The sequence below is a fragment of the Urocitellus parryii genome, chromosome 1 (genome assembly GCF_045843805.1).
Source record: "Urocitellus parryii isolate mUroPar1 chromosome 1, mUroPar1.hap1, whole genome shotgun sequence".
Classification (NCBI taxonomy): domain Eukaryota; kingdom Metazoa; phylum Chordata; class Mammalia; order Rodentia; family Sciuridae; genus Urocitellus; species Urocitellus parryii.
This window is the reverse complement of record NC_135531.1, coordinates 124,200,303-124,227,583: the sequence shown is the minus strand read 5'-3', so window position 1 is coordinate 124,227,583 and position 27,281 is coordinate 124,200,303. Positions and strand designations below refer to the sequence as shown.

The window sequence follows — 27,281 nt, the reverse complement described above, 5'->3', positions numbered from 1 at the left end:
AATGTATAAGCATACCTTTCCCCCTGAATCCTTGCCAGCACTTATTGTTGTTTGACTTCATAATGGCTGCCATTCTTATTGGAGTGAGATGGTATCTTAGAGTAGTTTTAATTTGTATTTCTCTGATTGCTAGAGATGGTGAGCGTTTTTTCATGTATTTGTTGATTGATTGTATATCCTCTTCTGAGAAGTGTCTGTTCAGGTCCTTGGCTCATTTGTTGATTGGGTTATTTATTTTTTTGTTGTTTAACTTTTTTAGTTCTTTGTGTACTCTAGAGATTAGAGCTCTATCTGATGTGTGAGGGCCTAAAAAGAGCATACTACAGGGACACAGTCACATCAATGTTTATAGCAGCACAATTCACAATAGCTAGACTGTGGAACAACCTAGATGCCCTTCAATAGATAAATGGATAAAAAAAAATGTGGCATTTATACACGATGGAATATTACTCAGCACTAAAAAATAACAAGATCATGGCATTTGCAGGGAAATGGATGGCATTAGAGCAGATTATGCTAAGTGAAGTTAGCCAATCCCTAAAACACAAATGCTGAATGTCTTCTCTGATATAAGGGGCGGGGGTGACTCAAAATGGGATAGGGAGGAAGAGCATGAGAAGAAGATTACCACTAAATAGGGAAGAGAGGTTGGAGGGAAAAGGAGGGAGAAGGGGATGTGCACGGAAGATGGAAGGAGACCTTCATCTTTATACAGAATACATGTATGATGTTGTTAGGAGAAAAAAAAGAAGTGTGTTACATTAGATTGGGTAGAGAGAAGTGATGGTAGGGGAGAGGAGGGAAAGGGGGGATAGGAAGGACAGCAGAATAAAATAGACATTATTATTGCTGTATGTATATACGTGTCTGTATAACCAATGTGATTCTGCAACCTGATCAATAAGAAAAATGAGAAATTATACCTCATTTGATTCAAATGTATGAATTGTCAAGATAAAAAAAAGAAAACTATATAGAAACTAAAAGTTGTTTATATGAAAAAAAGAATCATGTAATAAAAAAGAGTATGTGAAGGAGAAAAGGAACAAGTTGGAGGATAGAGGTAATTTTAAAATAGAAGAAAAATTATCTGAGCTCAAGAACAATTGAGTATTCCAAATTTCAATCAGACTGATTATAAAACAACAACAGACAATAGAACCTAAAAATATACTTACAGGCATGTTTTGGGAAATTTCCAGAACTCCAAATAATAAAAAAGATAAATTTAGAATCTGTTGGATTCTAAGAAAAGATTATTATTTAAAAAGGGAAAATATCAGCCAGGCATCACATTTCTCATTAAAAACCTGAAGATATAGAGAATAAAATAAAATTCACAAACTGCTAAGAGAAAAAAAAAAAATTCCAAACAACTCTATTCAAGAATCTATCGAGATTCAGAAGTCTTCCTTGGATGATGCAGATGACAACTGAGTCAGAGCTGGGGTAAGAAAGGGCCAGTTAATTTAATATTAATATCAATTAATATTAACTTATTTACTGTTAAAAATAATAGTAAACTGTAATAAAAAATCTGTTTCTGATCCAGAACTCCTTATGTGTGTATTCAAGGTAAAATTAATAAAGGTAATGAATATATATAAATTTTATATAAAATATAATATATTAATAAAGATGAATAAATATAAAAATACAACAATCACTTTTTCCCAAAGTGCAACAATTGAAAGAACAGTGAAGCTGGGCTCTGTGGCGCACACAGCAGCTTGGTAGGCTGAGGCAGGAGATACGAGTTCAAAGCCAACCTCAGCAAAAGCAAGGCACTAAGCAACTCAGTGAGATCTTGTCCCTAAATAAAACACAAACTAGGGCTGGGGATATGGCTCAGTGTTCCAGTTCCCCTGAGTTCAATCCTGGAATCTGAAAACAAAACAAACAAAAAGAACAGTGACTTTATGGCTGGAAGCAATGGGGTAAGCACAGAAGCACACATGCTTGCGTATTACCTTTGGATCTGTGAATTCAATGCAGACTATAGCGAACACAATCTGGCAGTACCTTTTAAAATAAAAACTATTACATTCCTTGGCCATAGTACTCTCACTTCTGCTAGTCCTTAGAAATAAATGCAGCATTATGTAAGAACATACATAACTGAATTTTATTGTAGCATGTTTTGTAGGAATAAAAACTAGAAACACTAGAGAAAAGGAACACACAGTATTTAAATAGGTAGTTTAAAATTATAGAGTTTATTATAGAATTTACCTGAGGTGCAAGTATAATACACTTTCCCCCACCCCACCCACCTGACTTCAGATGATTTTTTTTTCAGAAGAGCTCAAATATGCAAAAACTCCACTTATTTAGTCAATTCTAAAAACATGTATATATTTTTCAGGGACAAAATAGAGATTTCCAATCCGCACTGTATACTCAGCTCAACTGTTCCAACTAGTTTTCATTGCTATTTGGTACAAATGTTAACAGAACCACTTTTCAAGCTGTAGTGTTCCTTACATGTTCTATACCTGTTCTTTGTATAGTATAATCACAGCTTATTTCAGTAGCTTTCACCACTTGCCTTCTCAAAGATGAACTAAAATTTAATTTCACAGAAAGGACAAACATATCCAGCAAGACATTTTTTCCCAAAAAAATAATAAATCAAGTTTTTTGTCATTTGGTCAATAATGTGAATTCTCAATGAAATTCTCATAGTTTCTCTTTTGGAGCTCAAAACGTGGAGCAGTTTCTGCTGTTTATGCTCATTTTAAATGTGTGGGGGTTTGTTTGTTTGTTTGTTTTTAATTCTCAGTGACTTGTATTATGTTGAATCCTCTGCAGTCTGTTGTCTTAACACAATTGTTAACGGATATGTGGACCCTCTCTGAAAATGTGTGGTGGTATCTTGAGGTCAGCTGTTCTGAACTTGGCACCCTTTTAATGCAGATGTTGCCAGCATGTCCACTGGAGAAGACCGTCTCCTTCCCAGTTGTAGTCCTCACTGAGGGTGGTTTGTGGGGCTTTACAGGAGTGCATCTGCAGAGAATCTCTTCCTCCAGATCTTGAGTAAACATACCAAACTCTATCTGGAACAATTTCAGTTTGTTTTCTATCATTAATCATGGTGTGTGGGGAGGGCGTGGGGGGATTCAGCTTTGGGGGAGGTTTTTGCCTAAATTAGTATATAAAAAAGCTAACTTACAAATACTGGGAAGCAGTTTTAAAGGGTATGAGAGTTTGTTGAGAAAATTTTAGGTTTGTATTTCGAAGTCTTGGTGTGTCTGGCATTTGGTTAAGGAGAGAAGTTAATGGACATGACACTGTTCTAACCCAGGACCTACTGGTACTGTCGTGGCACCCCGTTTCTCCACAGAAAAGTCTTAACTGGGCTTCTCCAGAAATCTTTACCATGGCTGATTTAGGACTGTCAGCGAAAGAGTCTCTACAAAATAGTTCAATGTAGATAAACTTCCTATTTTTGTATTGTTCTATTTTACTTGGCCTCTGGCCAGGAAGAAATCAACACTCCAGGTGCTGGACACCCCCTTACTAATTTTTCACAACATGTATCCAGTATAGTAGTTTGTAGAAATGTGTAAATAAGGCCTCTGGCCTTAAGCTGAAGCTTCACAGAGATGTCTACATTTCTAAGATAAAAAGAAGTTACCAATTGGGCTCCAAGGTAACAGCTGGCAGGGGGAGGAAAAAAAGGGGAGATGAAGCTCTCCCCTTCTCAGGTGTTGTCCTTGAAGGGTTAACTTGCCCAAAACAGTAAAAGAAAAAGCTGCTTTTATGTGAACTTCTGCAGACTGTGAACTTCTGAGCCCCTCCCCTTACATGCTGGGTATAAAATTCTGAAACTCCCTGAATTCGGGGTTCAGGGGATTAATTGATTACAAACAAGGTGCCTTGCCTTATTTGTCCCTACAACAGTCCTGCCTCCTAGACCTCTGTGTCTAGACATCAGCAGCCTTTCCAGGTTGGGTTTTGCAGCCGCCATGTTTTTCTTGGTGCACATGCAACTCAGGTTTACAGCTGGCCCACTAGATGTTTTAACTTTATGTTCCTTTAATGTGCTGTCCATGGCTGAGTTTATTATCAGCTTATGGGCTTAGCAACCACAAAATGTTTTATTAAGAACCCAATTCAAAGATAAAAATTTGTGTGTGGTGGGGGGCAGATTACTGGGGATTGAACTCAGGGGCACTCAACCACTGAGACACATCCCCATCCCTATTTTGTATTTTATTTAGAGACGGGGTCTCACTGAGTTGCTTAACACCTCGACATTGCTGAGGCTGGCTTTGAACTCATGATCCTCCTGCCTCAGGCTCTTGAGCAGCTAGGATTACAGGCATGCGTCACTGCACCCTGCTCAAAGATAAATTTGCACTGCTGATTTTTCTTGCCCTATTCCTCTCCGTAAAACAAGGGTAAAGTGCTCAAAGAATCTTGATTTTTTTCCCCATTATGCAATGCAAGGCGTCCTTGATAGAAGTCTTAACTCCTGTGTTCAGGGAGATCCAGTCCGAGACCTGTCTGCTGGCATTGCAGTGAATCAGGAAAGTGGACACTATGACCTGTTCTGCTGTTCACAAGCTAAGCCATATGTACATAATCTAGATTTTGTTTTCATAGTTTTGCACTTTTTATAGCCTATTTTTGAAGATTAACACATTTGCAAGATGATTGATTCCGTCTTTGACTAATCCAGTGGGTGTTACAGAAAGCTTGCTGTGACTGAAAATGTAAATCTTAAAAGGGAGCATGTGATAATAGTGGGCTGAAACCTATATATTTTTTTAAAGAAATAACCAAATCTATTTGAAAACAAGGGAGTTTGTGTTATGCTGAAATTTTGGGGGCTTTCAGATCTCTCTTTTCCAACCATGTCTTAATGGACAAAAATATAAATTTTTTTTACAGCCCTATGTACTTCAAAGTATGGTTTTTGTTCAGTATTAACTATTGGGATACTACTGGTTTTGTATGTGTTTTTTCCCTTGAGACAACAGTACATATAATAGAGGTATAATTTGTTGGATTTGTGTGTATTTATTTCATTGTTTGATTTGTTTAATTGTTGATACTTAAGTTGTGAAACAGTAAACATGACTTGTTTTATTTATGATATATTTCAGCTTAACATTATGTTGTTATATTTGGATGTAAATATAGATTGGGTATTTTACAAAACAACAACAACAAAAAAACTGGAAACAAAGTGTATGCCCATTAATAACAAAATGATTGACAAAGTTGTAGTATTTCCACCTCATTGAATATCAAGGGACATAGAACATTAGATAACCAAAAGAGTAAGTGAACTCTATCCGTTGAGTTGGATTTTCACTAAGAAAAGGAAATTCAGAAAAATGATAGCCTTTTATTTTGGAAAACAATGAGAAAAATCTCCATGTGGGATGTGTGTGTGTGTGTGTGTGTGTGTGTGTGTGTGTGTGTGTGTGTTTTATAGGGTAGGAGTAGATATGCAAGGATGTACACTGCGTAGCTAACATTTCCAGAAATAGTGGGTTGGAGCTAGAAAAAAGAGGGAAGAGAGGGGGAGGTAAGCAAGACTGGGAACATAAGCAGGGCAGTGGAAGGAAGTAATAATACAGTACTTCATTGTAAGTGCAGCAGCTATACAGAGTGGGCTGCTGCTTTGCAAATAAAACTTTAAATTTGTTAAAACTATCATATGTTTCTGCATTGCTTTTATGGCTGTGGCTGAATGAATATACTGTCTAAATTAGAGATGCATGCTGTATTATTAAAGGTTAGCAATGCAAATTCTCTTCTGTAGAAAACTGAATGAACAGATTTTATTGTAGGTCCTGAAATAAGGCTAGACTGCATTATTTTGAAAACTGGCAGTCTGCCCTTTCGGTCATAATTTGCCATTCTTTCCCAAATAAATGTATCTGAAGAAATGATATTCAGAAGCTAGAAGTAGATGATCTTTTTGATTTATATAATTTTGGAAACTATAAATTTATGGTTCAAATAACCCCACTGTCCTGAACATAATGGTAGAGATGGAAAAATGTTTGGAAATTAACAATCTCCTTTTACATATTAATATGTCATGACTTGGACTATATAAACATAAAATTTGTCTACATTATTTATTCCCAGAGTGGATCTCTTCATTGACTTGTACTAATGTTTCCTATTAAAAGTTGGAAAAATTTGCTTTTAGAAAGCCATTTACTAATAAAAACAATGAAACTCTTTTAAGTAATAAAATAGAGGGTACTATTTTTTTTTCTTAAATTTCTTAATAAAAAGTCTATCTGGGTAAATTTTAGTATAGTAATACTCTTCATGGACATTTGCATTTTTAAAAGGAAAAATGCATTAAGGCTAGGGATAATATTCTGAAACAGTATTATAGACATTAATGAAAATTAGGATTTGACCTCTATTGGTGAAGGAGCAATTAGAACCAAGAACCAAGGAAGTGGATTCTATTCCTCCTGTCTGCCTGGCTCCTTGTCTATAAGCCAACTCCATTCCTCAGAGTCCTCTAGCTAATAAAGGCCAGATGTAAACTCTCTTGTTTTGATTAGAGCAATTACCAAATTTTTTTTGTTCATTTCCAACTTGATCTTTTATTACTCTGCCTCTGACTTGGAAAGCATAAGCTTTTTGCCCAGTAGTCTCCTTCCAGTTCCAAACCCCAGATCCTGATTTTTCCTGGGACCATCTAAGTCTGGTGTTGCACTTACCCTACTAGGTACAGTTCAGCTTTCCTCTCTCTCAAATAGTTTTGATCTGGACCATTTCCTCTCCTTGTCGGGGCCCTAAGTAGTACTGACAGAAAGCAACATATGATGTAAAACTGCATCTCAAGATTGCTTGTAGAGTGTTGAGTTGTGTGTTAGTCCTCTTTTCATTGCTGCAACCAAAATATTCTGACTAAGCAACTTAAAGGAGGAAAAGTTTATTTGGGGCTTATTTTCAGAGGTCTCTTGTCCTGGTTGGCCATGCTCTATTCGTTGCTCTGGGCCTGAGGTGAAGCAGAACATCATGCTGAAAGGGCATGGTAGAGGAGCGCTGCTCAGCTCTGGCAGCTAGGGAGCAGAGAGAAAGAGAGAAAGGGGCCAGGAAGAAGATAAACCCTTCCAGGACACTCTCTGAGTGGCCATCTTCCTCCAAGTGGGTCCCACCTCCCATTAAGCTATTCAGCTTTCAATAGATTAATTAGTGAAATAAGGCTAGAGACCTTATGATCCACTCATTGTGTAAAAACCCCACCTCTGAACCTTACTGTGTTGGGACCATGCTTTCAACATGAGACTTTGGGGGCTGTTCCAGATCCAAACCATAACAAGATGAAATGGAGCCTAAGTAAGGTGATTTGAAAGGTTTGAAATCCTATTAAAATCATTACATACATGGAAGTACTGTCAAGGAAATGGTAGGGTTGATGACTCATTGTGTCACCAGTCTGTGGGGCTCAGAGGCAGTGCTAAATGCTCCATCTCAAATCTCTTTCTTGTCTGTACACTGTTGACTATAGTTCTTTTAGACTCACTGTTAGGCAATTGCATAATTCAGCTCTTCCTGGTTGGACCTATGGGACAGTTTTCTGCAGATACGTTTATTTCACTATATGTTGATTTTACTATTGGAATCAGAGAGTTTTCAAATTCTCTTCTTTAGTGCTGAATGAGTGGGGTCTAAGTTTTGATCTTCATTTCCAAGATTGCCCTCTTGCTTTGGACTGATGCTCTAATCCTGATAAACATCTGTTACCATCTTAAAGCTTAATTTTTTTTCTTACTGCTGCTTTATTTTCCTAATAATTATTGTATTAGTCAGCTTTTCATCACTGTAATGAAATACCTGAGACAGGCTACTTAAGAAGAAAAAGGAGGTTTATTTGGTTTATAGTTTTGGAGGTTAAAGTACATGATGGTGGCATTTGGCCAGCTCTGTCAAGGGCCCTCTTGTATGCATCATATCATAATGAATGACAAAAGGGGGAGTTCATAAGGGACTAAATGAAGACATCACCAAATGGGAAGAAAGAGAGCTGAGTGGGCCCAGCTCGGGTTTTAATAACCCTTTTTAGAGACCTTCCAAGGTGCTCCACAAGAAATACCTTAATCTCTTCTAAGGACATGTCCCCAATAATTCAAAAATCTCCCTTTAGACTCTATTTCTTAAATATTCCATAACATCTCCCACCACCACACTGAGGACACAGCTTCCAGCACATGGAACTTTGAAATTCAAATCACACCCAAACCATGGCAACTATAGACCCCAGGTTTTCATGTAGACCTCTCACTTGATTCCCCAAAATACAGGAAGGGCAAGCACACCTAGTGTGTTAGCCAAGACTCATGAGTAGAGACAGAAACTTAGCTTAAATGGCTTTAAGGAACAATAACAATAAATGATAGCAAAGGAAAATGTGTTGACTAGTGCAATTAAAAATCCAAGGATATCTGAAGTACAAGTCTTATTTGGATTTCAGGACTCAAACAATATGATCAGAAATTGGTTTCTCCTTATCCCTTGCCCCTGCTTTTTTTCTGTTTTGGCTTCCTTTTCAAGCAGACTTTCCTGAGTGGGAGCAGTCTTTAGCCCAACAGAAAGAAGTCCCAAAACATCTAGCACTGGGTCTTTTGCATCTTGTCTTAGATGCCTATCTTGCCCCTTAAATAATCACTGTTACAAGTGCTCTTGGTGTTTGTAGGCTAGGAAAGAATTGTTGGAGGTAAAGAATCCATCCCACCCAGGGACACATGAATGAGAGAGTGGGGGAAGAGTTGTTCCTGAAGGAAAAACAACTTCATGTCACCAGAGGGAAAATGGATGCTGAGAAATTAAAAGAAAGAAAGAAAAAAGTCATATTCTCATTACACTTATGCATTAACAAATAAAATTATTATAAAAATTTTTTTAAAAATCCAGTTCTGGGATTGTGGCTCAGTGATAGAGCGCTTGCCTAGCACATGTGAAGCACTGGGTTCAATCCCCAGCATCACATTAAAAAACTAAATAAACAAAATAAAGGTATTGTGTCCATCTACAAATAAAAAATTAAAAAGAAAATCCACTCCACCTGGCAGGTCATGGTGACACATACCTGTAATCCCAGTGACTTGTGGGATTGAGGCAGGAGGATCTCAAATTCAAAGCCAGCCTCAGGAACTTAGTGAGGCCCTAAGCAACTTGGAGAGACCCTGTCTCTAAATAAAATATAAAAAATGCTGAGGATGTGGCTCGGTGGTTCAGTGCCCTTGGGTCAAATCCCTAGTACAAAAACAAAACAAAACACCTTAAAGTTAATGCATATTGATCCCTATTGCCCAGGTGTTGAAGAATGACCACCTGACAAATGCTGAGGCAAGAGTAAAAAGTTTTGTTTCAAGGAGAGAACAGAGACGGCCCGGGTGGGGGGGGTATAGTGATTCCTTTGTAGAGGAGGGGGTCCAAATCTGGTGTCTGAGGGAGTGGGGGTATTTTGCCCCTTTCATCCTTTCTGCCCATGTCCCTTCCTGCTCCCATCCTGCTCCACCAAAAGGTGGAATGACCAAGGGCAGGAAGAGAGCCATTCAGTGGGTATTCATTAACAACTTCTTGCTGGGAGGAACAATTTCCTAGAGGCAGGTGACCTTGGTAACAGGTTGGAGGAGGGGGAAGTGCTCTGGAGGTATTAGCATTTTATTTCCTTTTGAATCAGCCCCTATCTTCCTGACCCACTCTTTCTTACCTAAACTGACTGTCCTTTTCCCCTGGCCTCAATATCCCCTCTGATAATTGAACCCTGACTGCTGGAAGGGGAAATGGACAATCACCCCTCTGGATGCATCAGGCTGGGAGGGAGTGACGTGAGGAAAGAAGTTTGGGTTTCCCTTTTAGGAATGTTGTAGGTAGGTCAGTCAAGGGGTGAATGGTAAAAGTCTGGTTCAGAAAAAAAATCAAGCTATGAAGTCATAGGAGCTGGGTGCTTCTATGAAAGAAATAAGAAGACATGAATACTGGAATAAGATTAATACAACAATAAATGCTGCAGAATGTGAACATGCAAATGAAATGCCAAGGCAAGAACAAAAAGTAAATTTTATTTAAGAGACAGAACAGAGAGAGAGAGAGAGAGAGAGAGAGAGTCCTTGAGAGGGGAGGGGACCCAGAGCTGGTGCCTATGGGAGTAGAGGTGTCTTGACCTTTTATAGATTTTAGGTTTCCTTTTCTTCACATGCCTACATGACCAAAAGGCAGGAGAAAACCAAAAGGCTTGAAAAGAGCCATCCAGCAGGTGATTGCTTGTGTTGGAAATTACAATTCTTCCCCTTTCCCATAGGTGTTGGCGATGGGTTCCTGTTCTTTGATAATTAGCTATCCATCTTTTGCCCCGGTCTCAGTTGGCAGACTGGATAGATAAATGGATGATGAATGGATGGGAGGATATAAGTTGTCTTGAGCATGCCTGATACATATACTAAATTGTAACTATATACTTTTTTTTCCTGGCAGTATGTAAATACCTTATTTTCATATACTGAAACATTAGTGTCTAAAAATTTTCAATCATTTAAACAATTTTAACACTGTACAGGGAATATGGTTTTTCTCATAATAGAAAAATTTAAAATATTGGCCCATGCGTTTTGTTTGTGCAAAGAAACAAACTGCAAATACCTTCGGCATAAAATATGCCACTATATATTACACTGAAAAGCATTAATCCTTTAAAAGAAAAACCGTTAGTTCCCTTAAACTGGAATGTCACACCTCTGCTCTCTATGTGCTCACTCTCCACAACCTGTAGCTGCCACCAGGAAGAGCTATTGGGTGAGGAGGCTTCATGGCATGTGGTAAAGCACCAGGCCACTGCTGTAGGCAGGCCCAACACTGCCACTGGCCCGGCGTTTGCTTCCCTGCACATGGGATCATGAAGATGAAGCCACAGAATACCCTGGAATCTCCAATGCCTTACCAGAGGTGTCTTCTCCAACAGCTGCAACCCATCATCCCCACACACTTCAGGGAGGGGCCTGAAGACAGGAAAAAGATGGCTTCTGGCCAAAGTGACCAGCTCAAAGTGAATCAAGTCTGCACTGACTAAAGGGGGGCATCTTCATCTACACTGTGACAAAGAGAGCAAGTCCCCATCTACATTGGCTTAAGGCAAGTGAGTCCACATCTACCCTGGCTCAAGGTGAGTGAGTATATATAGTGAGCAGCAGAGGGAGGCACAGTGGTCCAGGCCTTGGAGTGGATGGCTGCTGAGCTCCAGCCCTTGCCCTGAGGCCTCTCTCTCTCTCAAAGAAAAAACAAAACAAAACAAAACAAAACCTGTGAAGGTAGGCTTATAGCAGGAGCTCTGCCCCTGCAGCACTACACTGCTCTGACTACTCTTATAGCTCATCCTAAACCCGAATGAGGATGCTAGCTTATAAAAACAAAACAACAACAAAACACACACACACACACACACACACATAACATCCAAAGACCACAACCACCAGCCACCAATCACCATCCACCAACCACCACCAAATGTGCTAACTATCTGGGAGTCCAACAGGTCACCACCAAGAGCTTCCTGTACTTAAGGACAAAAAATTCGGTAGCAGCCACTCTATTATATACCGGCAGTTTGAAATTCCCTCACAATGGCTCCTTGTAAAGTCAAAGCAAGAAATGACCTGGTCACACCTGGGCATAACCCCCAGTAGTCATCTCACTTTTGGGTCCTGAACAGAGCATGGGTTCTGTTAATGTTCAGAACATTGGGCAGGTTGCCTGCCATTGGTCCAGCCAGTGCCAAGGGTTCCTCTCTCAAATTTGGCTTAATCAATGATAAACACTGAATTCAGAAAAGGAGGGAGAGTTTTCTTGCTACCATGTTGCCAGCACATTCCGGGCATGATAGGGAGGCTAAAGATCTGATTTCTCACAAAAAGTGAATGATATAGGTCAATGAAAATGAGGCTCGAGGGTAGTGAACTGAATTAAGATAAGACTGCCTTCCATAGGATCCTACGCTTCCATTTCTAACACTTAGGGATGAGGGATTTAAAACATGACTATAAAACTCTTGTACATGCCTCCCATCAAGGTGTGAGCTTTATATCACCTGTCTGGAAATGATACACTGGGAACTACTTCAAACAATAAAATAGGATGGAGGTGATACTATGTGACTACCAATGTTCCAATGCTGTTATAACAGGCAGTGAGGCTTCTGCCTTGCCCACTGGAACCCTCATGCTGGAGCCACAAGCTGTCAAGTTATATGTTCAACTATCCTGAGGCTGCCATGTTTTGAGGAAGCACAGCTGCATGGAGAATACTCATAGTTGCACTCTGATTGACAGTCCTGCTGAGCTCAATGTGCAAGACATCTTAGCTCTGGTGCCAGACAGGTGAATGAGACTCCCAATGATTCTAGTCCCCAGCTGTCAAGTCCCCCTCATGTCTTTGAGTCTTCCTAGATGAGATACCAGAGAACATGAAGCAGAAGCAATCCACTTCCACCCCCAATACTCTGCCCTAACTTCTGACCCAACAGAATCCGTAACCATAATTCCATCGATATTTTTCACTACTGCTTTGAGACAGTTTGTTATTCAGCAGTGGTATCCAAAACAAATTTTGATGATAATGGAAGCCTCTCCCACTCCCATAGTGCAAAAGCTAATGTCCTTGAGGGAAAATGCATATCTGCTTATTCCAGTTTATGCCAAATAATTGTTGTTGTTTTTCTTTCTTTCTCTTTCTTTCTTTCTTTCTTTCTTTCTTTCTTTCTTTCTTTCTTTCTTTCTTTCTTTCTTTCTTTCTTTGTTGAAGGCTTACCTTTGTAATATAAGGGGGCAGGTTATATGCAGAATGCAATTGCAGTTTGGTTCTCTGTACAAACAGAAAACATGTGAAACAATGTGTATATTTTTAGATGGGGACTTGCTTCCCTTGGCACAGTGTACATGGAGATGCCCCCCTTGAGTCAGTGCAGAATTGTTTCGCTTTGAGCTGGTCACTTTGGCCAGAAAGCATCCTTTTCTTCAGGCCCCTCCCTGAAGTGTGTGGGATGGTGGGCTGCAGCTGTTGGAGAAGACACCTCTAGCAAGGCATTGGAGATTCCAGGGTGTTCTGTGGCTTCATCTTCATAATCCCACATGCAGGGAAGAGACAGTTGGGCCAGTGCTCTTAATGTACAAAATGTAGCTGGGAAAATTTTAGTTTTTGTAGCATTTTGATAATGATTTGGGATGGAAACATCCTCTATAACTCCAATTAGTATAGTTTTAAAACTTTTGTTTCATAATAACATGGCTCCATTAACCAACCTTTGAGCATAGCAAAATGTTTCCAAGGATCTCTGAAGAGTTGGTAAGAAGATAGCCCTATCATGGGCCATGTGCTATTTCAGTTGAAAATGATGAATGCTTATCAAGACCATGGTCATAAAAATGGCAATTAAGTTCTAAAAATGGTAAAATGTTTTGTTTGTTGGGAATTCCTTGTTAACACTGAATACTATGGAAGCTAGGCTGTGGGAGCTACAATTCCTGCTTTAACCTCATTGTGCCTCATATACACAAATGTGAAATGTGGGCAGTAATAGGTCCCTCTGACAGGACTAAAGGTTCAACTAAAGGTATAAGTTGGATATTGCTCAGATCCATGCTTGCAACCATCCAACAAATATTCATGCATATATAATTTAATAAATAAATGATGATTTATAACAATATGATTATACCATTTTCAAAGTAAATCCTGGTTTTAGAAAAGTGTTGAGTTTAACTAAGGCTACCTTTATGTTATGTGATATGAAAAGAACTTTCTAACCTGTCACAAGTCCTAAATCTGTGGTCAATTTTAATCTGATCAGAATCACTAGAGAGTTAAGAAAGGGAACTTGACAGCTGGGGACTAGAATTATTGGGAGTCTCATTCAACTGTCTGGCACCTGGGCTGAGATGTCTTGCACACTGAGCTCAGCAGGACTGTCAATCAGAGTGCATCTATGAGTCCTCTCCATGCAGCTGTGGTTCCCCCAAACGTGGCAACCTTAGGATAGTTGAACTATATAACTTGGCAGCTTGTGGCTCCAGTGCCATGTTGCTCAGAATAGCAGGCAGGAGTTTGTTGAAGGGATATGGAAAAGGAAAAGAGAACACTCTAAAGAGAGAGTGGATCCTCTCAGAGGAAAAGGACGATGCACCCCTCTTGCCCTCCAGTTTTATTGGGGGGTCCCAGGGAAGTCCAGAGAGTCCCGTCCAGGTTCACCTCTTGACTTTTGACTGAGGGCAGTATTACAACAGACTTTCAAGCTCCCACTGTGCATGACAACTCCAGGTCACTTTGGCCCATGCTGAACAAGTTCTAATTGGAACTTGTTCTTACAGACTTTATGGTTAGGTAGGAATCATCCTTATCTCCTTGAGTTGTGTCATCTGTGTCTGTGTAGATGTCCACAAAAGAGCCCCATCCCCCAGGGTAAATTGTGCTCTTCTTATCAGTATTTCAGGCCTGGATTTCTCCTGCAGATAACAGGTTGTTTGCTGAGGAATGTAATATATGCTGTTGACTTAAGTCAGGTAGGGCTGCAGGAAGATGGCTTGAAAGAAAGCATGTGGGATGTCAGCACAGTGTGCCCAGTTTATAAAATTATTCCCTTAACCTCATTTTCCAACCTGTCATGTCTGTTACCTATTGCATGAACACAGAATAATTCCATCAATGCCAATTTTCTATAGATACTTCCCAGAGGTCCTAGTCTACCCTTCTACTTTCATTGAAACAGTCTGAATTTGGGGGCCCCGCTCTGAATTAACAGAAAGTTCCTCATGCAGAGAGTGGAAGCTGAAGGGCTACAAACCTCTCCTCACTCCCCAGGGCACCAAGAAAGGTGAAAATGGAGATGGTCCCCTGCCTGACCTTGACCTGTCTAGCACTGGCTAACTAAATCTAGATATGTGTATTTCCTGCCTTTTGTCTCATTATGCCACCTCTTCAGGTCAACTAAGCCTATATTTGTACATCACCCGGCTTTTGTTTCTCTACATTGTAACTGCTTTGGTCGGACCGATAGAGAAAAGCAAATGGATTGGTCACTTCCCCTTTTCCATCTTTCTCCTGTTTCTTGAGATCTCTGGGTTAGGCTTTCAGTAACAAACTTCCTTGGAAAAGTGTAGTTGCTGCTTGTAGCAACATACATCTGTGAGAGATGCCAGGAAACATGAGCTTTTAAATGAGTCCTGAAACTTAGAGGAAGAAGGAAAATGGATGTTGGAGGAGGCAGCTCCCAGAAGTATTTGTCACATTGTGGAGACTTCCAGCTTTAAGCCTATGTAACTGTTTGCCCTTGGATTCTCCTTCGCAACTTAGGAGTTCCAAGATATCTCTGTTATTCTGTGTGCTGTCTCAATCCCTTTTTTGAGTTAATGTGTTGCTAATCTATGATTCCTGACAATAGTAGGCAATATATTATGCTGAGGGGCCTGCCCTTCCAGCATCGACTGTGGGGAGCTTGCGGGTGTGGAGAAACCCCTCCTGAGATGGTTTCAGAAAACTGTGTCTGCTTTATTGCACAGCAAAAATAGCTTTTATAGTGGGTATGTGCCAATTTACATATAACAGTCACGATAGGCCAGAGGTGATACACAACATATTATATTATGGGAGTCCAGACACCAAGAGTTCAAAAACGGCCACATAGCTCAACCTTGCACCAACAGGGGAATAACTCCTTGTCAAAGGAACAAGGAAATGGCGCTTGCCAGTGTTCTGATAGCTCTCTGTACCAAAACATAGCATTCTATGTTAGTACTTCCCTGCTACACAATGAGCAATATAAGCATTCCTCCATGTAGGTTCAGAGTTAGGCCCTGTGACAATATTATATTATATTATATTATATTATATTATATTATATTATATTATATTATATTATATCATATTATGCAGTATACCCAAGCAGTATGTCTGATGGCTCTGAAAAATAGGTGTTAGTCATTTTAAGCAGTTGCTAATAAGTCCTAAGAGAAGGCAGGTAAAAGTCATGGAAAACTCTTCATTTGGAACATTTTGTAAATATTTCTCACCTCAACAGAAAATGTTGGCTTTAACAGGACAACATGAGGGATATTTGTGGTGATGAACGTGTGCTGTCTTGATTGTATTGATTTCATTATCCTGGTTATGATATTGTCCTAGTGTTGCAAGATGTTGTTATTGTTGGAAACTGGGAAAGGGTACACCAGATCTCCATTCTTACAACTGGATATGCATCTATCATTTTCTCAAAAGTAAAATTTTAATTTTATAAAAAGTCAACAGCATTTATCCTGCATAGATTTTTTCTCAATAAAGTTTTTGAAAGCCTAATGTGTTTCAAATTGGTGCATTTAACAATATTTTTGTACAGTTTCAATATTCCTATAATTTTCCCTGTTAGGTACTAAAGAAACAAGAAGAGAAAAAAATATCCATTGAATTTTCAGTAAGAATATATTATTTAAAAAAACTTTTTATTATTAATACTTAAACTAGAAAAGAGTTGAAGAGCCACAGTTAATGTAGTCAGCACCCAATTTGAACAATACCACCCTTTGCCAACCATATTTTATCAATTTTCTGTACAGTTTCCCCCTGGTGAATGTGTGTGGGGGGTGTGTGCATGCACACGTGTGTGTGTGTGTGTGTGTGCGCGCGCGCGCGTGCGCGCACGCACACGCGGACATGCACTCTAGCTGGTCCTTTCCAGGATTGTCACCGTGACCATCCATAGGGGGCAGGGGGTTTCATTTATAAGTCAGTTCTGTGTTAACACAGGTTCTGAGGTAAATGGCCAGGCAAAGTTTAAGTGTTCCTGTACTACTAAAGAAATATTTATTCTGATACACATGGAGAAACCTGTGGCCATAAATTCTAACTGAACAATGATCCCAGTTGGCCCTGTCAGGAGGTAGCCCCATTCATCTTTCCTTCTTGACATATTTCTTAATTGGTTCCCTTTATTTCCACCTGTTTATTCTCAGAGTTAGTACATCTGTTGTTATCCTACAAGTTACTGGATTACTCATTAACCTTAAAGACAATTTAAAGAAACCCTGTGATCCTGCTACATTATTGGTTTGCATTCCACTCTTCATTACCAACTACTACCTAACAATTTGAAGATAGGGAGGGAACCCTGAATTATCTAGGTAGGACTAATAGAATCACAAGTGTCTCTAGAAGTGAAAAGAGGAGGTATGAGTAAGTCAGAGGGAGACGGACTAAGAAAGAGAGATGTGATATAAGAAGTGTCACAGGTGAGTGGGGACCTGAAGCTACGAACCTCTGTTCTTGAGTTCTGGTGAAAGAAAATTTAAGGTCAGACATGAAAAGCCATGCAAGAGAAATTTAATATAAGTGAAAGTAAAGAAAGGCCCAAGCAAAAAGCATTCTGAAATGAGAGTGGATCATCTCTGAGTAGAGAGTGACAAAGGAAAGGATGCTTCTTTCAAACTTATTGCTGTTTGATGTTGGTCAGGAGAATTGCATTCAGCAGTCTTCACCAGTCAGATGTTTACCTTCTTTCAGGTTGGGTGTGTGTCGGGGGTGACCCTAGTTGGTCCTCTTTGGAACTGTCATAGTGGTCTATCCTATTCAAGAGGGCTTCATCTACAAGTCAACCCTTTGTTAATGTGGGTATTGGGGTCAGTGGCCAGACAAAGTTTAGCCTAGTGTACTTGAGCTATTCAAGAAATTTCTCTTCAGAAATACATTGAGGAACTTGTGACCATAAACACGAACTTTACAATGACCTCAGTAGACCTTGCCATGAGGTAAGTTCTATTTATTTATTTAATTTTGGTACCAGAGACTGAACCCAGGAGTGCTTAGTCACTGAGTCTTATCCCCATACCTTTAAAACAATTTTTTTAATTGAGACAGGTTCTCATTAAGTTGCTTAGGGACTTGATAAGTTGCTAACGCTGACCTTGAACTTGTGATCCTCTTGCCTCAGCTTCTTAAGTGAAGGGTATGAAAAATGACAATCCCCCAAAACTGACCCAGAGGAAGATGGAAAAGGAAGGCAATCATTAATCCTTTCCCAGTAAATCCTTTCCCAGTAACAAAGGGCCCTGAGGGGATAAAAGCAAACTTTTATTCCTTCCTGGGTTCATCCCCAAGCATCTCCACCAAAAGCAAACATTCATCCTGTTCCATCCACAATGGATCCTGAAGGAAGGAGGTGGATACTAAAATGCTGGGCCCTGGACTTTTACCCTTTCCTTTTGTCAATGAGTCCTGGAAGGAGAAAAGCATATAGTGAAGTTCTGGGTAACAATGGGTCCCAAAGAAAGAAGAGTTCTGAATTTTTCCCAGAGACAATGAGTTTCAGCTTTTTACAACATTTTCCTTAACTGCTCAAAGGAAAATTCCTGCTTCAGTCTCCAATAATTAAACTACCCTCATTGTAAACTATAAAACTCAAACTCCTTCTGTAACTGGGGACCATTTTTCTACCAGAAAATGAGTACCTCTGGTCCCTGATTGATTGACTCTGATGCAGAATAAAGGAAGCTTTTTGAGGTCCGCTTCCATCCTGATTATTTGTGTTTTCATAATGGTGCGGAAACCATGTTGGTTATTTTTGCTTACACCAAGTTTCTGTTATTACAGGCATGTTCCACCTTCTGTCTTCCTTTCTTGACATATTTCCTAATTGACTCCCTTTGTTTCCTCCTGTTTATTCTGAGTCAGTACATTTGTTGTTGTTCACTAGTTACTTGAGTGTTACTAAAGGCCATTTCAAAGAAACCCTGTGACCATTGTGCTATTGGTTCACATTTTACTGCTCATTGCTAACTACTACCTACCAAGAAGGAATCAACTACCATTGTTAACTTGAAAGAAGGAATGAGAGAAACAAGAAGCAAGGAATGCAGGTGGCTTCTGAAAACTGTTAAGGAAATCAGCTCTCCCTTGGAACCTGCAGCGGGGAGCACAACCCTGCTGACACATTGATTTTAGCCTAGTGAGATGTGTTCAGTAACTGTGTGATAATAAATTGTATTGTTTAAGGTACCCAGTCTGTGGTAATTAGTTATAGTAGCATAGAAAACTAATATAGAGAGTGAGATTGTCCTGCCATTTGGCAGTGCTGTGATAACTAGAGAATAGATAAAAGATGACTAATTCTAAGGGGATCTTTCATTGTGTGGGGGTTTCCTCAGAAATCTGAATCCCTTAACCAGAAAATAATGTAATTTCCCTAATGCCTTATAAGTGGAGTCCCATGTGTGGTAAAGGTCTGTTTTAAAGTTCTGCTTTTGTACTAAAAACCAAAGTCAGCACTCTGTCAATTTAAAAATGGAGAAAAGGCATGAACACCCTCTGCTGGTAGTAGCTGGAACAGATTTTGGTGTTGGATTCTGGTATATTCTGGGACTAGTTAACCGGTTTTGAGGGCAACCAAAGGTGGGGTCTCTGTCTGGAGAGAATTGCATCAGCTTTGGAGAGTAATGGAGCAAACTTAGCTGATTGTTTTAACAGTGAGTGATTGCAAAGTACTTCCTTTGGTTGATTTGTTTTTTGTTTTTGATAAAAACTCATTAAGAATATGAGATGTGTAAGACAAACTCCTTTTCCCAGTTAAAAAGCTAACTAGATCAGAGAAGAAAAGAAAAACCAGTATCCAGGATGCTTACTCAACAAGAAAATTTATTCAGAGATTGAGATATAATTTGTCTTAGTAATTTAGTTTTTGAAATTTTAGTCAATCAGTGATAAGAAACTTATACAAGAATTTTTAAAAACTGTTGTAGAGTTTGTATTTCTGATTTTTAAAATTGACATTTAAAAAAAAACCTCCTGAAGTAATTTTGTTTTTCTGGATTTGTCCTTCATGCAAAAGAAGGTTGGTTACCATCAGCTTAGAGCTTTCCTATTTGAATCTGACAACTCCATTCTCCCCCTTTAACCTGCTCCCTCCCATTATGACAGACATATCAGTGCATGGAAGTTAGGCAAGAAGGGGAGGGCAAAGAAAAGGGGCTTATTTAGAGTTTCAGTCATTTTATATAAACAACACATTTATACATGACATGTTTTTATTTATCTAGATATTTCTTCTTCCTTTTCTTCTTTCTCAGAGCTGAGGATTGAAGCCAGGGCCTTGGTCATGCTAGGCAAGCACTCTCCACTGAGCTACATACCCAACCCTGTATCTATTTTATTTATTTATTTTTTTCATTTCATAGCAGTTTTATTCATTCACTGATCCAGTATTTACAGGAGCCAGAAGGGACAGGCCATGCTCAGCCCAGAGAGGCAGCTGCCACACTTGCCAGACCCCCCAGTCATTATGTACAGATAAGGGACGGGTTTGGATCACCTTCAAAGCCATGTGGCGGAGACCACAGGGCTGTTTGGGGCCTGATCTCCAGAGGCAGTGCTGAGCCCATTACCCCCTGGCATCAAGCCCTCTGGGAACACAGGAACTCCGACTGATTTGTCTTGATCCTGCCATCCCCCACCCCGAATGCCTGGCAGAGGCCCAGGAGGCGGGTGCAGCAGTGATAGCTGAGAGGCACCAGTACCTGTAAGCAGCCCAAGCTCTGACTGAGTCTTGCTAAGTTATTCAGGTTGGCCTTGAACTTGTGATCCTTTTGCCTCAGTCTCCTGAGTAGCTGGGATTACAGGCATATGTCACTGTTCTGGCCCTGATATTTCTGCATACCATTCTATATATCTAGTGTTTGGATCTGGAATGACCCCCCAAAACTCAATATGTTAATGTCTAGGTGCCCAGCTTGGTGTTTTTTTGGTGGTGGTGAAACTTGTAAGAGGTGGGGCCTCTTAGCAGGAGTTCCCTAAGCCTATGGTTTTTCTGTTACTCCCAAACTTCTGAAAAATATGTAAATCTACTGGTAAATCGTGAATTAACCCAGTTAGGTTGAGGCTCAGACCCTGGGAAAGAGTTTTGGGATCTTAGTAGGTGAAGGAAGATGCCAGTCACAGTTGGGATAGTAGACATACTTTATTTGAAGGTGACAGCAGCCCCAAGCCCTTAGCTCCCCAAGTCATTTTCATAGGACTGTTTTATGTATAGGCCAAAGAAGGCACATTGCCAACAGGTTGCATAAGTGAGTACATGCTCACAAGCAAAATGTTTATGACCTTGAGTACATACACTGAATCAGGGTTTTCATGATCTTGGCTATATACTAAAAACATAGCCCTCTGGAAGCTTTGGCAAGGGAACCTAACTATAGTGATCTTGGGCCTGCCCTACACCCCCAGTAATTAAGCAAATAAGCATCTATAATTTACTTTCCAGTGCTATCTATTGATCTGATAATAAAGACCACATGAGCCTGAGGATCTGGAAATTGACCAAACCACTAGAACTTGTCTTGGGATCATTCAACTGTTATCACTTCTACATACCTTTCTATACCCTCCTCACCTTCAACAAACAGGAACCCCCAAAATGTGTCTCTCACTCTCAAAATGACCTACATTCCCCCTTAAAGGCATATTCCTTGTTTCATACCCAAGGGTGTCTCTTGAGAGTGCCCTCATTCTCCTCCGAATCTATTGTGTACTTTCCTACTCTATGTCTTTAACTGGTGCCTACACAATTCCTTTTCATTAATTATGCCAAGAACCCTGCCCTTCTTGAGTTGAATTCCCCTTTCTCTCCAGGAACTCCTCAGACCTTGTAGAGGGGACACCTCTTCTCCAGTGATAAAATGACTGATAAGTGTTTTCATATAAATTCCCATCTCCCTAACCCTTTGAGTGGAATAACTCTGAGGTTATATGCTTTACACTGGCTTTCAGAGTTTTTTAGTGGGAGTAAGCTCCAGTTTTCCATGATGCTAACTTTCTTGATAATAAACCCACAGTGGATTTCTTCTCCTCCTTGACTCAATCCCTTGCTCTGCTACCAGTGTTTCCTAAGATCACCTCCATCACTGACTACTTTAACTCAGGTCCTTTCTCACAGTCTGCCTTTTAGGAAATCCAAACTAAGACTTGAATTGTCCCATGGGAATAACGAATAAATAGGAATACTCCAGTTTGTGCTCCCTACTCAACTCCTAGACTACTTCAGGCTGAGTGTGGATTCATTTTCTTTTTAGGGAATTTGACCAGCCAGAAAGAATGACGGTACAGATACTTATATCATCTGTGTCCAACTAACATCCCAGCCAGATTATCCTACAGCAAAGCTCTCAAAAAACAAGCCCTAACCTCATGTTGAGAGCTTCCGATCCGTTTTTATAGCACTTGACTCCATGTTTTTAAGGACTATTAAGTGTGAGTGAATAGTGAAGGACCATAGATAACTAATAAGATAGAAGATCAATTTAATAGCAAAAAGCAACTGAAATGAATAGTAGGGAGAGGAAAACTTAAAAAATATATTAATATTCTCTGAAAGATATGAGAAATAAATAAATAAATAAATATGTACATGAAGCAAGAATAAAATAACACAAGAAAGGGACATTTGAAGATTAAAATAGAACTCTTCTTAAGAGTTAAAAACAAAAAAACTCTGTAGATGTCCAAACGATAAACTCGAGGAATTCTCCAAGAAAGAGCAAAAAGACAAAGTTGGAAAACTGGAGAGTAAGATAGATGGTGCCAGTCTTTTTTTTTTTTAATATATTTTATTTGTCAACGGACCTTTATTTATATGCGGTGCTAAGAAGCAAACCCAGTGCCTCACACATGCAAGCCAAGCGCTCTACCACTGAGCCACAACCCCAGCCCTGGTGCCAGACTTTTATATCGCTATGGGATATAAGAGATTTCACACATCAGCAGCTGATGAGAGGGTGAAAGGAAGCTGAAAACACAGTAAGCAGTTCATCTCAATAAAACACACACAATTTAGGCAGTTACACAGGAATGTGAGCGGAGGCACTGGCACGCTGCTCTCACAGGAGTGTGAAGAAATTATGCAAACCTAGATATAATGAATTTGACCGAAATTAGGAGAAAACATGAGATATTAAATGGTAGAACAGACTAAACTCCTGATAGAGCCGGTGTGTGTGGTGGGGGTTGGTGGGAGCTGTGAATCTGATATAAGAACAGATGGATCCAGTTTCGCCAAAGATCACGAATGAATTTGGACTCAACTAAGATGAGAAATGAATGAGGACAAGCCAATTACAGTGGTGTGTGTAATTGGTAGAATGCAAAGCCCATGTTCAGGTTCAGTGTTTCCTGAGATCTCACTGGGTGTCAAGTAGTGGGATAAAGTCCTTTTCTTCATATTTGGGACCAGGTGTCTGAGGATAAAAGAGAGGTGAAGCACATTAAAAACTGCATACTCTTTATGGGCACGGTGCACGCCACTAATTCCAGTGGCTCTGGTGGCTGAGGCAGGAGGATTGCCCAAGTTTAAGGCCAGCCTCAGTAATTTAGTGAGGCTCTAAACAGTTTTGCCAGACCCTGGAGAGGTGGAGAGGTGGTTAGGTGGTTAAGCGCCCCCAGTTTCAATCCCCAGTACCCCCAAAAAACAAAAATAAAATTATAGTAAAAGGCACAACCAGTGCCTGGAGAAATGGGGGGGCGGTGGTGAGTGAGTGCGCAGGCTATTTGGTGAATACTTGAATACATGTTAGTGCTTATCGGATTCTCGGGGTTGCCTCGCGTGGTGAACGAGTCACGGAAAAGTCAATGAGACCACGCCGAAGTCCCGGATGTTGGTCTCGATGTGGGCATGGAAGACCCTAGCTTTCTAAACTTCCAGGCGGTGCAAAAGAGGCCTGATACGCATGCGCCTACCCGTCCTGGCGCTCAGTCGAAGGCGGCGGGAAGTTGGTTTTCCGAGCAGGAACTGAGCATCATGAAAAAGGATTGGAGATGACGGACCAATAAACAGACGTCTCATTGGCTTAGCGTTCTCAGACTCCCAATCCTTTAGCTTCCCATTGGGCCTTTTAAGCAGGGCAGGGGCGTGACTGTCGGGGCTCCGCCCCGCGCCTCGGCCCAGCCTCGGGGTCCTGGGCTGAGGAAGCGGGACGGAAGTGAACGGGTCCCGCTTCTTCCCCCTTGGCTTTCGTCGGAGCTGCAGCCGCTGCCGCCACCGCAGCCCGCTCTCCGGCTAGCCGGAGCCTCTTTTCTGTACCCTTGGTCCCCGGCCGCGCGGAGCCGGGATGCACTGCTCCTGCTGTGGGTCCTCATCATGGAGACCAAACGGGTGGAGATTCCTGGCAGCGTCCTGGACGATCTCTGCAGGTACTGCGCTGCTGCGGGTTTCTTCTCAGGGTCGCCAACCCCCGGGCGTCCTCCGCGCGCCCGCTTGAAGGTCCTCGCTTTCCTCTCCCGCCGCCGTCAGCTCTCCACCGCCGACTCTTCCCCGCCACCGCCCCCTCTCCGTTTCTGCCGCAGCCTCCCTGTTTCTCACGGCCCCCATCCTCCCGCGCTGAGCACGCAGTGTCTGGTTTTCTCAGTATCCGCACGGGTTTCGCTTTCTCGCAGTTGAAGCCGCTCGTCCAGAACCAGAGTTTTCTTTAGCATATTTTCGGCCCATTTCTGTCTCTCTCTTTTGGTTGCTGACTTTCACACACCGTTTCTCCTCCCTCCGTCCCATTTTCTGAATCTGTAGGAAGCCCCCAGTGTATTGTTGGGTCGTAGGGTCTCTGGTACCTGGACCCATGGCAAGGAGCAGTTTTGAAACTTAAAAACCTTTCTTCTGCATATTCGTCTATGTCCGTGGCATTCTCTATACATTCCTAAAAATAATTTCTTATTCTCTCTTTCCCAGGACTTAAAAATCTTCGAGAGGGAGAGGGGGAAAAGTCGAGAGCTGCTTTTCTTTTCATCCCTTAATTATCTTACTTGAAAGGAAATTCTCATTCGCAGGGTTTTAACTCGGGGTACGTACACTTTCCCAGGAGAAATTTTGTGCATTCTTTCTTGTCAGCTGTGGTTTCGGATAACCAAACACGTGTAAAATGTACTTAAAATACTTCTTTGAAGTAAAATTTTATGGTAGTTAAGCGAGTTGTCGTCCAGAGATGTGGATTGTGAAGTCATTTGGATTACGAGTGAGTAAAAGCTCTGGTAAACACTTATGTACTTTTAATTATTGTACTTGTGTTTAAAGGTCAGACTCAGTGGTGTCGCATTCACGCTAATTTTTTTTTTTAAATGCCAAGGAAAGTTTGTGGAGTTTCTGCTGTGCTAGGTATTGGATGCTCCCTTCACATTTATCATTTTATTTAATTCTCGAAATAACCCTTTTTTGATAGGTGAAGTAATTTTCCATTTGTTTTCCAAACATGCAGAGACTTGGTAATTTAAACACGGTCACATTCATCTTAATTCAGAAAATCAAGATTTGAAACCTGTGCCTTTTCTTTTTCCAATAGTACCTGTGCTTTTTTCCCGTACCAAGTCCAACATTTTGCACTTCACAAAAGTATACGTGAAGAGTAAGTAAACTAATTTGCAACTAATAAGAATGTCATGTGATGGAAGATTTATATTTTTTGAAATATGATAGATGCAGATGACCTTTAAAAGTTAAAAAAAAAATGCTTTCTATGATCCCAAATTTGGTAAGAGAATTTGGTACATTTATTTCTATGAGGAGAAGTGCCCAGAAGATCATGAATCAAAAGTGAGATAATAGGATTGTGATCTTCATTTTCTTCATGTTACCAAGATTTTTTAAAGGATGTTCATTTTACAGATAGAAAAAAATTAGAGAAGAGTATTTGGAAAGGTGAGCAGTTAATTGTATGTGGGTTAATAGAGGTAAAAGTTGATTTAGTTAGGCATCTAAACTAGTCTTCCTACCAGTATTGCGGTTCATATGGCCATTACGTGGGATTAAATCATTTAAAGAAGTGATAGGTCACTATGATTCTATGTATGGAACCTGTTCACAGAATAAATGTGTTTTGTAAATAGAAGGTTAAATATCCCTCAAGTGTTAAATACAGATAGTTGATTTTCCAGTGAATGTATTTAAGCTATTTTCTTATACAACTCTTTGGAATGGTTTTAATTAAAAAAAGTTTTTTTAAAAAAACAATTACTGTTTGGATATATAAATAAAAATGTAATATATTAACAAAAAATTAGGGCTAACTAGTCTATAAACTAGTGACAAAACCAAATGGCCATTTCTTAATATTTCAGGTTTTAAAAATAATGCTTTTTGAAATGCTTTTGAAAGTTAGTATTTATACCTTTGTTGATGAATTTGAAGATGTTTTTATGTTAATAATTCAAACTTTTGATTGTGGTTTTAAAATAAATTTACACTTAGAATTTAAAATTTTTCTGGGCTTTTTTTTGTTTGTTTCCTTTTTGGAATCAAGAATTAAACTTGGTGCATTTAACCATGAGCCACATCCTCAGTCCTTTTTATTTTTTGAGACAATCTTACTAAGTTGCCATATATATAAATATAAATAAATATATAAATATATTTATATATATGGCTTTAGTTTGTTTACTTATTTGTATGTGTTGCAGAGGATCAAACCTAGTGTCTCACACATGCTAGGCAAGCGTTCTACCACAGAGCCATAACCCCAGCTCTTACTAAGTTGCTTTTGGCCTAAGTTGCTGAGGCTGGCTTTGAACTTGCAATCCTCCTTCTTAGCTTTTAGAGTCGCTGGGATGGACCATGCCCAGTTCTTAGATACCTCCTGAATTATAAATTCAAACCCCATTCTGTTCCTTAGCATTAGAGTCTTTTTTTGCAATTTATTATTTATTTTGATGACATTCTCCTGAGAATCTTGCCTACTGTAGCCATTGCCACATATTAATAAATTTTGGAGAAATGTGAAATTTGGAAGTTGATTTTAATGTAAAAAAAAGTAGAGGAAACTTAAAATTTCAAAATGTGATCATGTAACCATTAGTCTGCTTACAACATAAGATATGGAATGTTATCTTTCAGATACCTTAATTGCAGCATTTCATTTACTGGAATACTGTGCAGCCATTACAGATTCCTAAAGCAATTACTAAATAGTAAACTGAAGGAGTGTGTTTGTATGGTGGAAGACATACATATCATACCATTGAGTGTAATACTTTTTAGTAATTAAATGCCTTTGCTTAAAACAAAATTTTAAGAATGTGTGTGTGTGTGTATTTGTATACACAGGAAATATCTGAAAAGAATTTCTACTACGCTGTAATTTTTGGTTTATTTCTGAGTGGAGTGGAGTTAGAGGAAAGGAAGAGAAGACTCCTCTTAAAATGTTCTAGGGGCAAAAATCACCTTATAATTATAAGTATATATAAAGGTAAAATAAATCAGCATTTTATGATTGATACTTGCCTTTGATACACCATGA

At 39.8% G+C, this 27,281-nt stretch overlaps 1 protein-coding gene across 2 annotated transcripts in view; it reads left to right on the top strand.

Moving 5' to 3' along the window:
- Nucleotides 1–23,941: 23,941 nt before the first annotated feature.
- Nucleotides 23,942–27,281, top strand: part of Dcp2 (decapping mRNA 2) — a 45,404-nt gene continuing 42,064 nt past the window's right edge. For both annotated transcript variants that reach the window (XR_003300017.2, XM_026380347.2), the window contains exon 1: nucleotides 23,942–24,195. Coding sequence is in view for 1 of the 2 variants with exons in the window: in XM_026380347.2 (XP_026236132.1) it covers nucleotides 24,143–24,195 (53 nt within the window). In the remaining variant the exon portion in view is untranslated. The remainder of the gene's footprint in view (nucleotides 24,196–27,281) is intronic.